Source organism: Lepidochelys kempii, chromosome 22, assembly GCF_965140285.1.
Source record: "Lepidochelys kempii isolate rLepKem1 chromosome 22, rLepKem1.hap1, whole genome shotgun sequence".
Taxonomy (NCBI): domain Eukaryota; kingdom Metazoa; phylum Chordata; order Testudines; family Cheloniidae; genus Lepidochelys; species Lepidochelys kempii.
Window position 1 is genome coordinate 7,838,685 of NC_136401.1, and position 15,172 is coordinate 7,853,856.

General features: G+C 47.3%; 1 protein-coding gene across 2 annotated transcripts in view; it reads right to left on the reverse strand.

Annotated features, from left to right (window-relative positions):
* The window catches only part of KIRREL3 (kirre like nephrin family adhesion molecule 3), a 725,113-nt gene that overhangs the window by 134,114 nt on the left and 575,827 nt on the right, over positions 1-15,172 (reverse strand). For both annotated transcript variants that reach the window (XM_073320928.1, XM_073320926.1), the window contains exon 7: positions 4,257-4,362. In XM_073320928.1, coding sequence (XP_073177029.1) covers positions 4,257-4,362 — 106 coding nt within the window. The remainder of the gene's footprint in view (positions 1-4,256; positions 4,363-15,172) is intronic.

Sequence of the window (15,172 nt, forward strand, 5' to 3'; positions counted from 1 at the left end):
TGTCCTTCTTCCACTGTTCGCTTAGTGTTATCTCAGGAGCAAGAGCTCCAAACTCTCCTTGAGAGAGTTGAGAGACATTGCTAGGCTTGGCTGATCCCCGTTGGTTTGTTTGGGAAGCCCTGATGTTTGGTTGGTGCAGACTTTGTTGGGGGGGGGTGGGGTTGGGGGTTAAAACAGAGGCTCCCCAACTTCCCTCCTCTGAACCTGCACGTGGCCCATCAGAGCACCCCTCAGAACTGACCGCCCTGCATTTTCCACGGCAAAGCTAGATCCACCAGCAGCTCAAGATAGCAGGTGTGTATACAACAGCTTTGCTCTGAGGGAAGCAGTTCAAAGCATGTGCAATCAGATTCCACTGTCTTCATTTTCCTCGCCCTTGTCTATCCAGTCACAGTCCCTATTGCCGGAGCACAGAGCACCATGTGCCAGGGATGGGGCTGTCACAGGATTTCCAGGCACGTGAGGTGTGTTCTGGCCACTGTCTAGACAGCTCTTCCTACTCTCTCCTCACATGTTGGCTTGTGGCAGTGTTCTGGCCACTGTCTGGACAGCTCTTCCTACTCTCTCCTCACATGTTGGCTTGTGGCAACTAGAACAGATGCATGCAACCCAATAGTAGAGTTCTCAGATTCCAGGACTGTGAGTTTTATTGACCAGGTCTACACTCATGGATACACACACCACCCTGACTACACTCCCAAAGTCCTGTCCCAGCTGGCACTGGGCTCAATATAAAATCTGGGAGGGATTCTCTGGATGGGCAGCCATGCCCTGGTTGTTCCAACATCTTGCTCAGGAAACTAGAAGAGAGATCCTGCTGGACATTGTGTGTCTTGCAAGATACTGGAGTCAAGACTCCAACTGAGAGACCTCTGTCGTCTATAAGCATCAGCTCTGCTAGGGGACCAAAAAGGATTCAAATGCATGACACATGTAATGTCCAGGGGGATCTCTGAGATTAAATTTGACTCAACTGGAAGTTTATCTTTATAGTTCTTATACGTCTGATCAGCTTAAGGGTACACAAGAGTCGAACCACAAGGTCCAGCATGTGGACTGATCCAAAATGCAGCTTCCCTAGGGAGGAGCCAGTCCAGCCTCGGTATCCTGGGTTGGTTTGGGGAAGCACATAGAATCATAGAATATCAGGGTTGGAAGGGACTTCAGGAGGTCATCTAGTCCAACCCCCTGCTCAAAGCAGGACCAATCCCCAACTAGATCATCCATTCTCACATGTAGAGAATGGATGATGAGGTAATTAATAGGCAGGTCTACAGCACCCTTTGATGATCTCAAAATGTTTGACACAGGGACCAGATTGGGGGAAAAAAATTGATAGTACTGTCCCAGGCTCCACCCCTAACCCTTGCTTACGTAACGATGCCAAAATGAGTTACCAACGGGAGCAGATTGTGCAGATCTTGATAATATGATTGGCCCTCTCCTTTCTCATACGCTTTGATCATCAATGAAGAGGTTAATGACACCACTAATATGTAACATTTATATACTAACACCTCAGAGTTACAAACACCAGAGTTACAAACTGACCAGTCCAGACCTCATTTGGAACTGGAAGTACACAATCAGGCAGCAGCAGAGACAAAAAAGCAGTGCAACACAGTACAGTACTGTGTTAAACGTAAGCTACTAAAAGAAAATAAAGGCAAAGCAGCATTTTTCTTCTGCACAGTAAAGTTTCAAAGCTGAATTAAGTGAATGTTCAGTTGTAAACTTTTGAAAGAACCACCATAATGTTTTGTTCAGAGTTACGAACAACTTACATTCCGAGGTGTTTGTAACTCAAAGGTTCTATGGTATACCGCTTCACAGGTGGAAAACACTGTACCGTAATTAGTCGTTGGCTAATTAAGTCACACGTCATATGCAAGTGGTAGGCAGGGAAGTATTATTCTACGGAAGAGGAAATTGAGACAGGAAGGTGAAATGACTTGCTCATCATCACACTGTGAAAGGCTGGGTTAGAACTCAGAGCCTCTTGATTCCCTAACCCGTGCACATTCCACAGTTCATGCTGCACCACTCTGGCCATTTAAATCAGTGCCCCTGGGATTCAGCGTTAACACTCGGCTAGGATAAATGGGTCTGCTCACACCTCTTCCAGAGCTATTGTAGCAGGCTGTCCACAGATTCAGGCAGACACCACAGCACCGCTATGCAATCAGTCACATTCTGAGCATTTTCTACCCAGTCATAAGGGCTAGAAGGTTTTGATTTTTTTAAACTCATAAGCTTAGATGCTGGGGTGCAAGATGGACCCTCAAGAAAAGTGACCCCTGGTGTTGAACCAGTCTGACCCTAACTCTTGAAATCATTAATTAATTTACCACTAAGAGACCCCCTGGGAGGAGGGTATCATTTCTGAGGCACTGACAGATTCAATGACTTTCTCCAAGGTAATTGGCAAATTTAAGACTGGAACACAGAAGCCCTGGCTCCCAAGCCTCCTCTCTAACCTCTTGTCCAGATATTAGCAACTTTTTCTGGCCTGTGATCCCAGACTCTGCGACCTTCTCCATCTAGCTGGATCTGGCCAAGATCCTCCCCATATTTGGAGCAGGGCGGTTGTGAGTTGTGCTGGTTGGGAAATTGTTGAGGAAACTTTTTTTTGACCAAAAAATGCCAATTTTTCTAAAACTGGTCATGAAACAGGGTCAAACTTGATGAATCCCCTGAAACGAAAATTTTTTGGAAAAGAAAAGTTTGGAAATTGTCAAAATGTTTCGTTTTGACATCTTTTGGTTGTTTGAGTTGAAATGACTTTCCAATTCTAAATTTTAGTCCATTTAAATTTTAAAAAGGTTTTTAAAAGTAAAAATAAAAATGAAACGTGTTGAAACTGACTTGATCAAAACAAAAGGTTTTGATTGACCTCACAATTTTTTTTTCCAGTTTGTTGGTTTGCAAAAATATTTGAGATTTTTGAATTTTTGGAATGCAAAAAAATGTTGAAATCTCAGAAATTCTGTCAGGAGAGGAAAAACATTGCCTGCCCACCCCCAGTCTTGAGTGAACCCCTGGCCCCGTTCTTGACCCCCAGTTTGAGCACCCCTACTCTACGCCAGTGGCTCTCAACCTTTCCAGATGACTGTACCCCTTTCAGGAGGCTGATTTGCCTTGCATACCCCCAAGTTTCACCAAACTTAAAAACTACTTGCTTACAAAATCAGACATAAAAATACAAAAGTGTCACAGCACACTAGTACTGAAAAATTGCTTTCTTTCACATTTTTACCACATAATTATAAAATAAATCGATTGGAATATAAATATTGTACTTACATTTCAGTGTATAGTACATACAGTGGTGTAAACAAGTCATTGTCTGTATGAAATTTTAGTTTGTATGGTCTTCACTAGTGCTTTTTATGTAGCCTGTTGTAAAACTAGGCAAATATCTAGATGAGCTGTTGTACCCCCTAGAAGACCTCTCTGTGTACCCTAAGGGGACACGTATCCCTGGTTGAGAACCACTGCTCTACGCTATGCAGCCGTCAATGATCCTGCATTTTGCCTTATACTGTTCCGATTAAACAGCCTTTGCCCATGGGTACCAAGAGTGCAACAGAAGCCCAGAGATGCTAATGAAGTTATATCTTTCGAAAAGACTGTAAAAAACATACAAGCCCCAAATTCTCCCATAATAAACTGTTCATTCAGTGTGTGTTTTGATAGTTATGTCCTCAAACATATGGTTACACCACCGTGCTGCCAGGGCTCTAATCCCCTCTAAAGTGCCAGTGAATCTCTGACCAAGGAGTTTGGTGTGTGCAGCAAAATGCACCCGGCGGCCGATGCAGAGATGGAGTCCATTAACATACAACATCACTATCAATGGGAGAGATTGTGGCTGGAGCACCAGACAGCCTCTCTGGCTGCAGCAGCCCTGCTCAGCCAGGAGAGGGAATGGGTATGCAGGAGCAGGTCCATTCCATTCCAGGAGGGAGTAGTGGTAGCTCTATACCCCAGCTAATGCATCGCATGGTCAGTGCAGCTGGGGCAAAGCCCAGCTTATCCAATCCACAAGAGCAGCTGCCAGTGTGTAGCCACCCATGGTAATAAACACAGCAATACACAACAGCTCCAAAACCACTGGCTGCACTCAGGCAAGCTACAGGAAGCAGCTCCATACGGCCAGCCAGTACAGCACACCAACATGAGCATGACTCCAGTAGGGGGCAGTGTTAAACAGACTCCATAATGAACAGAGGCCAGCTCCTTGCGGGCAATCTTACCTGTACTGGGTTGCTGCTGGGTTGGCCTTGGCAGAGCAGTGAAACTTCACCGTGTTGTCCTCAAGCACTGGCTGGGGCTCTACGGACAAGTTGACGAGAGGCGGGTCTGTAAGGAGACATCGACAATCCATCAGCTGTCACATGGATAAGTGTATTTCGCTGCCAGGGAACGTGAATCGCTCAGCCCCTGCCATGCCTTCTGCTGCAGTGGGTGAACGCTAACTGGCAGGTATGTGACCCAAGTGATTGATTTAACCCTTTCACACCAGAAGTCCAGAGTCCCCAAAGCGTTTGGCGAAGCCATGTGCTCTTTGGGATACAGCAGAAATTGGGGAGTTGGGGCTTACGGGCTCTGTTCCCAACTTTGCCATTTATTTGCTGCATGAGTCTCATGGTCTCTTTCCCAAATCTGTGCAGGGCCTTTCCACCCCCAGTGCGGCTCAAGGGGCATCTTTCTTCGCTCCAAGAGACAGAAGGACTAAGAGGCCTTTACCAGGTTCAGAGCCTGCTGTTCCGGAGATCAGCTCAGCGATGGGCTGAAGAGGATGCTTTGGATGGAGCAAGTGCCAGCAAACACTGGGGCATCTGCTGAGTTCAGCAAGGATGGTGTGAAAGGCAGCACAGGGGGGCATTTGCAGCATTGGGGTTAGTTCACAAGTACACTCTGCTCTCCTCAGAGCTTCATGTGTTATTTATATTGCAGGATTATTTGTATAGCAGCAGGAGCTCAGGCCCCATTGTGAAAGGGGCTGTACACATGCATTGTTCAAGACAGTTCTTACCCTAAACTGCTTAGTCTAAATAGACGAGGCAGAGAAAGGAAACAGAACAGAGCAGGGACTAACTTATCCAAGGTCACACAGCAGAACGGCAAAGACAACCCAGGTCTCGGCAGCCCCCAGCTTAGCCACTGGTCACACTGCGGCCCTAGTTTTGGCCACACACCCATCAGGAGCTGCTTGTCTATGGCTGGACTTCTCCTAATTCTGGCTGCGGAGGATGTACCTCAGGGATCCTAACAAAACAGGTCAGCTTTTAGCGTATCACCCCCATGTGTTTCCTACATTTCTCTCTCCTCTCTAAGGAGACTATTAGCAAAAGAACCCCAGACAGTTAGGCCTCTTACATATAGGTACTCAGACTACATCACCAATCTATCTATCTGCAGCACTCACGGATCACTCAGTAGCTCATCATCATTTGCACTCTCCCTGGGAGGTGAGGCATGATGCTCACTGGATCCTCCAGCCAGTCAAAGTCCAGTTCAGGCCTGACATTTTTCTCTTTCCCCCGTCTCTTCTCCTGCCTGGTTTTTGGCCCTGTCTGTTATCTGGGCAAACACTGGGGCAGAGGCATTGGCTGACCCCTGGCTTCGGAGGCTAATAATTCAGAGATCATCCCAGCTGGAGACAACTCAAGATAAAGAGCTGAAAGACAGATAAAGAAACTAGAACCATCCCGTGCTAAATGACACAGCACAGCAATTATCCTAATGCACACACACATCACGCACAGCCACACACACACAGATATGCACACACTGCACACATCACAGCTCACACAGACACACAAAAACTAGCGTACACACATCTCTCTCTCATACACAAACGCAACCTGGGCATGTATACACAGGGGCCCACACAAAGACACGTGTCGCACTCTAACATACAGCCACACAATATTCACTCCTAGGCACACTGTGCATAGACACACCCACCCACCCACCCACAAGGCAGCAAGCCAGACTTGTGCAACGTATGCTGAGAATGTGTTTCTCTTCTAGAGCTGCTGAGCCCTCTTGCAATCACAGAACTCAGGCAACAAGCAGCCAGGATGCATTCCTGTCGGCCCAGAGTCCACATGCTGATCTGCTGCTTACATGTTTGCCCACTACCACAACACACGGACCATCCGCTCCTGCTCTACGACACTCTGCTCTATCCAAGGCCTCGGAGGCGGATGGCTGATTTACAGAGGTGTTGAGCAACTGCTGCTCCCATCAGTTTTACTTGGAGTTCTGCACCTCTGCAAACCAGGCCCTGGGGTTTCAGTGGGGTCCATCTAAGCCATGTGGGATGGGGACTTTTCCAAGGGAGACTTTCAGCGGTCTGTTTAATGGCCTGGGGCAAGATCCGATGCTCCCACATTGTTCATGTTAATAACTTATGCACTGAACCAAAAATCAGCTAAGGGTCCAGCACGGGGACTTGCTAGCTTGCTTTCATTTCTAAAGCGAATGGCTCAGGACTTTTACAGCCCATAAGGTCGGAGCACTTCAGGATCCTGCTGGGATGCAGGCTTTGTGATCCCCATTTTATTCACAGGGAAACTCGGCCACAATATTGGAAACGTGACTTGTGCAAGTACCCACAGAGGTGGGCACAGAACCCAGGAGGCCTGGGGCTCACTGGGACCATCCTGTTGCCACCATCATTTCCAGGATTAGAGCCCTCAAGACTGAAGGCCTCTGTTTATCCCCCACATGTGCCCTGCACACTTCAGCAGCTAGCCTGCTCTCCCTTCATTCTCTCACTAATGGGTCCCACCCTTGACCTGGGAGAATTAGCTCTTGGGGAATTCTGTTTTCGAGGCCCATTCAGATCTCAGCCTCTGTGTAAAGGCCAGCAGAAGTACCAGTGATTGCCAATGGGGATGGTGATCTTATAATCTAGACACTTGTTCACTGGCAATGGGTTGGAGGCAACCAAGCCACCCAACAGTGGACAGAAAGTAACAACAGAAAGTGATCACTAGTGACCTGAGCCCCTCTATCTTGAGGGCCTTCACTGTTGGAGAAGAGAGAATTTCAAGCCTTTGTTGGCGGAAGAAAGTAAAGCCCTGAGACAGAGTGTGCTTGGGGGTTGGCCCATGACTTTTGGAATGAACTCGCTCAGGAACGAAGACCCATCACAAATCTTCCCACCTTCCATGCCAAAGGCAAAGTGTATTTCTTTGATCTGCAATTCTCTAACATCAGCTTAGAGTAACAGCTATATATCCGCCCCCTCCAAAACAAAGCACTCCCCTGAACATGCTTCTCCCCTTGGGGAGAGGATGAGAAGACAAACACATGACACACATGTGGACACGTCACTTATTTCACTACTCAGCCCCAGATAGGCACCTAAATACCTTTGCCTAACTCCCACTGATTTCTATGGGAGTTGGGCACCTAAATATCTTTGAGGATCTGGGCCTCAGATGCTGCAGAGATGAGCATGGGATAAGAACCTATTTAGTTTAGAATAGAAGAACCATCCTATTAGTTAGATGGGCCTCCTCTAACAGTGACATCACTTTGCATTTCTTTAGTGCCTCTCCTCCCAAAGGATCCAGAAGCACTTTCCAAGCCAGCCGTGCCCATCACATTCCTACACTGCATGGTACTTGATAATATTCCCCTGCTGGCTAGGAGTTCTTAAATCTACCACGATGTAATCCACATACGAGCTCAGACATGACATTTCACATAAAAAAAAAATGGAGGCTTGTGACTCCCATTTAAGGGAATAAACTGTCTTGCTTTGAAATGTTCCTGTCTCACACTGCACTCTGTAATGATGATTTTTTGTGCATCTATTACCTTGAAAGTGGCATTTACTCTCTTTCATCAGCCTAATCATCCCTGCCAAGTCCTAACTGGTGTCACAGACCTTTCTTTAGACTGATACTCTCTGTATTTTGCCTTTTATATGATAAGAGTCTAAAATACTGACTACCCAACATTTAGAAGAGAGGTAAAGAAAGAAAAAGAAAGAAAAGAAAAGAAAGCTTCAACAAGGGTTGGACATTTATATGGCTATGAAGACTACCCAGACTTAGTTAATGACAGGGTTATTACACCCCAAGCTTCAGGGTTTAAGCTGATCTCTAATGAACTGAGACCGGGATTGGGGAAGATGATCCCACATCTACTACTGTGGGGTTCTTACATCTTCTACTGAAGCATCTGGCCACTGTACGAGACAGGATATTGGACTACAGGGACCCTCGGTCTGATCCACTTTCACATGTCTTATATTGCTTAGCAAAAGCTCTATAGAGCTTGGCTTTATCAACAAGTCTTCTAGGAAGCCACGGCATTTCCCAATGTGATGTCCTAGCTTTCTCTGTGTCTGTGTCACTGCCTGCTAGTGTCTGGACCACAGAGAGGATAAGGGATCTACTCCTAGTTCCAAGGAAAGGTTTTTGTTTCGTTCACGTGAAGCAGCAGGGATCCAGGCCGTGGTCCAGGGTTGGTGTAGTGACTTTGTTTATAGAACATGGATTCCTTACACTGTGATCTAAGTACCCAGAAATACAAAAGGAGCTCACGACTCAGAGCTCAGTAAGGATGAGGTTCAATCGGGCCTAGGAGGGTACAGCTGCCTTTGTGAAGAGGCAGGTCCGCAGGGGGACATCCATCCGGGATAGATCTGGATGCTGGGATAGGCATGGCCAGAAAGTCAGTTCTTTTGTATGCTTTGGAGCCTCCACTGGGGTTAGAAATCAGCCCTCTGCAAGCCAACTTCATGTGCCGCAATCACAGAGGGGAAGTCAGCTGACCACTGCCACCACCTGCACAGATTCCTCATCCTCCACTAGCAGCTTGTTTTCCTATGGGACCTACTGCTAAAAGCAGGGGATCCTCCCACTGCCCTCTTGGGGACCAGTACAAGCGCTCTAGGGTTGCACCTGTGCTTGTGTGGGAAATATCAGTGATGCTGCCCCAGGGGAGGCCACCTTTGGTCTGAAGGCACGGCTGAGAGAGACCTCAGATGGGATTCTCAACGCTGCCTGTGGGATTTGGATGCCAAGAGCCTATTAAAATGAATGGGAATTGGGTGCTGAAATCCCCTGGGCAGCTTTGAGAATCCCAGCTGTGGTCTCTCTCAGCCATGGTCTCAGCCTTCACACCAATCTCATTCAGCTGCCCTCCTGGCCGACATACTGGGGGCTGAATAGGGGACTTCCGGAGCTATGAGCATGAGCTGCTGCAGCTTGAGCTAACGAGCCAAGGCTCCACAGCTGGGGCTATAACAGACTGGCATTGGCCCAGAGAACGACCTGGAACACACGCTCACCAGTGGCTGACACCAGCATTCGTGGCTCCACTATTCACCAGGGTGGCACCTAAAAGTGGGATGAGTTTCAGAGCTCCCACAGCTCCTGTTGACTTGAGTGGGGACATGGGAACCCTGGGTCATGAGGCTGCTTTTATTTTAGGTGCCTAAATGTGGGGATTTAGGAGCCTAGCTTTAGTCACTCAGAGGGCAAGGTTCTGGCCTTTGTGTATCACACTGGAACCAGGCAGCAGGGCATGAAAAGTAACAAAGGGAGAAGCAGTTGACTAAATTCTTCTGAACCTAGGAAACTGGCTTCCTTTGAATGCTGATTGGAACACATTGCAATGATGCAGCTTCCATCCAAGGAGCTTCTTAACTGTACCCGCCTAGGGGCCCACTGACGTAGGTGAGCATAGCGAGCCCGTTGTATGGAGGGAGGCACTGCTATTAACCCCACATTTCACCCCAGGCATGGAGAGAGTAAAGCCTGGATTGCTCCTCGCCCTGTAGGGATATGCAGGGCATAAGGAGCTTCCCCCTTGTAGAGGGGGATAGACATCATCGCCGTCCTTGTGCTCCCACACACAAGGGCCAGAGGAGCCTAGAGTCCCCAAAGGTCCTCCCATATAGCTCAAGCCATGATCCTGCTGCTTCTTGCATGATCGTCAGTGGAAGAGCCAGGAACAGAATGCCAGGGTCCTGGCTGCAGGCCCATTGGCTTAGCCAAACTGGACATTAGTCACAAATCTGTGACGGTGATTTAACCATTTGAACACTCCACCAAGGGAAGCGGGGGATTCCCCATCTCTTGTTGTTTTCAAATCAAGCCTGGAGGCCTTCCTGGAAGAAGCTTTAACCAAGCACAAGATATGGGGCTGGGTATAGGAGTAAGTGCATGAAATTCTATCGCCGGTGATAGACAGGAAGATCTAATGGTCCCTTTTGGCTTTAAACTCTACACATCCTTGTATCTACGAACCGAAACGTCCTTCCTCCCTCCCAAGGGTGTCCAAGGGTCCTGTCTGTATCACAAAGGTATTATGATCCAGGTGGCGAGCACATCCACTGCGTTTGCTTCCCCTTAGCTCATGTTTCACTAGCTCTCTCTAGCCTCCTTCTCTCATACTTCTTTCAAACAGGGCTCAGAGAGAGAGCAGTTCAGCACTCCACTGGACGTATGCAGGCAGAGTCTTTTTGGTGACAAACTTGACAGCTGCCTCTCATTAATGCTAAGCAGCAGAGTGGGCAGAGCTAGTGGTGGTGGTCAGGGGCATCAGTCCCCAAAGAAGTGGCAGGTCTCCAGGAGATGGGAGCAGAGTCTCATTGCTCGGAGCTCACCAGCTTGTCATCCAACGGGGTGTCGTTTGTTCATGAGATACCTGCCTCGCTTGCGAAGAGGAAAACACAAAACCCCTTTAGAGTGGCGCAGAATGGGGCTCGTTTGCATGGTGTGTTCTGCAGTGGGTGTCCGTGCTGAGTTTGGTTTGTGCTCACCCTTTCCCTGCTAGATATCTGTGGGACTTCCATGAGGAACATTGGTAGGGGGAACCTGTCATTGACAATGTACCATCTCTGCATTCCCAGGGATGCCAGTCGGGCACCTTTTCCGGGCAGAGGTACACTGGAGGGTGCGCTGGTCCTGTAGGCTGAGCGGAGAAGCCGTAAAGTGGTTTGTTGAAAAACTCCCAGAGCAGCCAGTTCCCTTCCGCCTTGTGAATGAACAGGCTCCTGCATCTATAGAGATGCTGAGTTATGGGCGTTCCTCACATGTGCAATAACCCAAGTGCTCGTCGCATGTGATAGAGACAGGTTAGCTGAACCACACAGCACAGAACAGATGGTGGTGAGATGGATATCCAGGCAAGACAACACAAGAAAGATGCTCCCCAGCTTGGCATTCCCATCAGAAATTTGGAGATGAAGAATGAGACATCTTTAAGGATCCAACAAGCTGCTTTCCCTAGCTTCTCTCTTTAAATTTAGCTTTTTCAGTTAACTTCATGGTGGTGGAAACGTTAACAGCCTTGAAGAATGATATCCTCCTATGATCGACTATTCCCCTGTGTTCACACCCTAAAATACACTATTGTAATAATGTTTGTCCAAGGTATGCCTTCTGAGGTATCATTTAAAAACTCCTAATTTGCTGATCAGTAATGTCATGGCAAAATGCACATAGCAGTGTTGTGTGTGAAATTATAAACATAAACTGAGATCACGACTAAAAGTATGTTTTCCAGAGAAGTCTAGGGAGTGGCTAAACCAGTTCCTTGGAGACAGAGGGGAAGCTGATGCCTCAGCCAAGTGTAAACAAGGCTAATAGATCATTACCTGCTAGTGGCTATTCTTTGGCAGGGAAGGGACTGGGGCAAAACATCTTAGCAAAGAATCAGCATGGAGTTCCTGCTTGTTGCCTTGCTCCCAGCTGGAAATGCTTCTCAGCGGGGGGACTGGCACCCCAAGATACCCCTTTCTCTCTGCCTATGGCATTCACTGCACCTAAAGAGAAAAAGGTAGTAAGCGTTGGACTATGGGGGAGGGGTTCGGCCAGGAAGACTGCTGAAAACATGTGGTGAGAAACTTTGCTTGAATCTGATACAGTTTGTTAAGCTAGGTATTAGTAAATGCCTTATCTTTATTTTTCTTGTAACCATTTCTGACTGTTATGCCTCATTACTTGTATTCATTGAAAATCTCTCTTTATAGTTAATAAACTTGTTTTACTGTTTTATCTAATCCAGTGTGCGTAAATTGAAGTGTCTGAATAACTATTTGAATTAATGAGCTGGTTTATTGTTCCCGTAAAGGAATAATGAACTTAAAATATTTTGCACGGTCCAGGAGAGGGCTGGGCAGCACAGGACATACAATGCTGGGGGGAAATCTGGGACTGGGGGTGTGTTGGGGTCACCCTGCAGTATAACCCAGGCTGGTGACAGCCAGAGTGTAACCCAAGTGTGGTTAACAGGCTACAGTTATACCCAGATACTCAGGATAGGGCTTGTATGCTGAGAGGCTGTGAATGTTCCAGGTGGGAGCTACTTCAGCCACACATTGAAAGGCACCCAAGGTTGCAGGGCAGGGGTGACATGTTAGTCTAGATTGTACCTTGGTATGTCACACCTCCATCTACCCACACACAGGTACAGAATGAGTATGTTTCACCCTCACCCCACTGTACTGTCTTGCCTTGGCCCTGAGCTGGGAGGACCCTCCCCCCCAGGGGGATTCATAGATTATGAGGCTAGAAGGGACCATTCGGCTCATCTTAATGTGAGCTTGTGTGTGACCCCAGGCTATAGAACCTCAGAGAGTCCTGGCTAACATGCACTTTCCGTGCTCCTCTTGGGGTGGTGCTCTGTCTCCTACTGGTGGCTGGGTCACACCTAGCAGGCAATGAGCTACTAGCTCAGACAACTGAGGTTTATACTCTTAGAAACATAGATCCCAGGTCCAATTCCTGCTGCTGCTGACTCAGCCAGGAGGGCGGTATTACAAGAACAATCCATTTCACCTAAGCCACTGAGCCCCCATCCGACAGCACTTTCCAGTGATAAGAGCTGCAGCCGAGGCTAGTGCACCCACAATGGGCTGAACGCCAGAGAAGAGGCTGGGGAGGAAGAAAGCTCTCCTGCAAAAATAGGCATTGTTGGTCCTTGGTGCCTTCAGGATTGGGTCCAAAGTAAGACAGATGCTGCTCCAGGCTCTCCCTGGTGGTTCCTTAGGGCACACCAAGCGAATCAGAGCTGTGCGGAGCTCACCTCAGACGGAAGACATCCTTTCTGCAGGACCTCACTGGGCTGAGCTCGCTGAGAAGCAAAACAAGGGAGTGGCAGAGTTAGCCCCTGTGAGTGAGCTTGGCAGGATTCATAGGAGTGGGGAGGTCATGCAGAGAGGTGGTCATCTCAGAGGGACAGAAGACAGAAGAATAAATATCTGGACAGCAAAGCAGGTTGCTGAGCTACCTTCTCCTTCACCGGGCTCCCACCTCATTAGGTGGGCAGAATTTACACTGCCAGCTCCCTGCTTTGTTGTGAGCACAGCCACCTGCCTCCTTGATGGGAAATTATGATGGGAAATTACAAGTATTTTCAATTTACCCTAATCTCATTTAAAAATGTGCAATTCAAATGGCAATAAAGGCAGAGCAGTTGGGAATATAAATGAGATGTGCTAACACAACAGCTCAGAGATATATAGCGCGCTCCTAATTCATTTGCAGGTGTCCTGACACTTCCCCATTGTTATACAACAACAGCTAATCACCTTCCTTTGTTAAATATGAATCACACTTCTCTTTAGTAGCTTCCCCATTGTTTGATGGTTTAGTAGCTGTGTTTAGGATTTATAGAGGAGCCTCTTTGTATAAAAAGGAGCAGGGCTCCCTTCTGCACTTAAAAAATGTAGATAAAAAGAAGAAGGAGAAAATGAATTAAAAAGTCTTTGATCTTTCCTGTCACAAATGGGATTGTGCTTTCTAATGCTCTGGTAATGTTCCAGAGATTCCCCGTAACAAAGGGAGACACCTGCAAATATTTTTAAAAAGACATTTACATAAATGATAACTCACCATAATGTAATGCTACTCAGTTACAATTATAATTCCTTCCTGGCTGCTTGCAATTAATTCGAATGATTGAATTGACTTGACCCAGCCGGCAGCCAACTGGGAGGAGTGCATACATGCATGTCCACATATACACATATATTGCATAATCTCATTCACCAAACATTATTTGGTATGAACAGGATCAAGACTACTGGCTTGGGCCCCGATTCAGGAAGGCAAATGCCTATCTTTGAGCCCCTGAGTACTCATTGGCTTCAGTGACTTGGAGGTATGTTTCACTGCGGAGTTAGCAAGGGCTCTTACTTGGGTGTTGTCCCTAATCCCCCTCCTGTCCACACACAGAACCCTCTCACCTGAGTTCAGTGCTGCTAAACCCAGGCCAGCTGGCCGGGTGAGGGGTAAAGGCTAAAGCCCAGGTGCTGCTTCCTCTAGGGCTAGTAGTGAGGACACAGGCTACACGCCTTGCGTGCCAGTAGTCCTCCAATTGCCCCCTTGTGCCCGAAAGGACAGACACATTCTCTCACAATTCTTCGGGAAAGAAGCTGAGCTGCTCAGCTTCTTGGAAAGTTAGAGACTAACAAATTTATTTGAGCAGAAGCTTTTGTGAGCTACAGCTCACTTCATCGGATGCATACAGGGGAACATACAGTGGGGAGATTTTACATATACAGAGAACATGACACAATGGGTGTTACCATACCCAGTGTTACGAGAGTGATCAGGTAAGATGAGCTGTTACCAGCAGGAGAGCGGCGGGGGGGGGGAAGGGGGGGTGAGAAACCTTTTGTAGTGATAATCAAGGTGGGCCATTTCCAGCAGTTGACAAGAACCTGTGAGGAACAGTCGGGGGTGGGGTGGGGGTGGGAGGGAGGGAGGAGACTAAACATGGGGAAATAGTTTTACTTTGTGTAATGACACATCCACTGCCAGTCTTTATTCAAGCCTAAGTTAATTGTATCCAGTTTGCAAATTAATTCCAATTCAGCAGTCTCTCGTTGGAGTCTGTTTTTGAAGTTTTTTTGTTAAAGAATTGCCACTTTTAGGTCTAACCAATTTATTTGAGCATAAGCTTTCGTGAGCTACAGCTCAAGTGAGCTGTAGCTCACGAAAGCTTATGCTCAAATAAATTGGTTAGTCTCTAAGGTGCCACAAGTACTCCTTTTCTTTTTGCAAATACAGACTAACACGGCTGTTACTCTGAAACTTTTAGGTCTGTAATAGAATGACCAAAGAGATTGAAGTGTTCTCCAACTGGTTTTTGAATGTTATCATTCTTGATGTCTGATTTGTGTCCATTTATT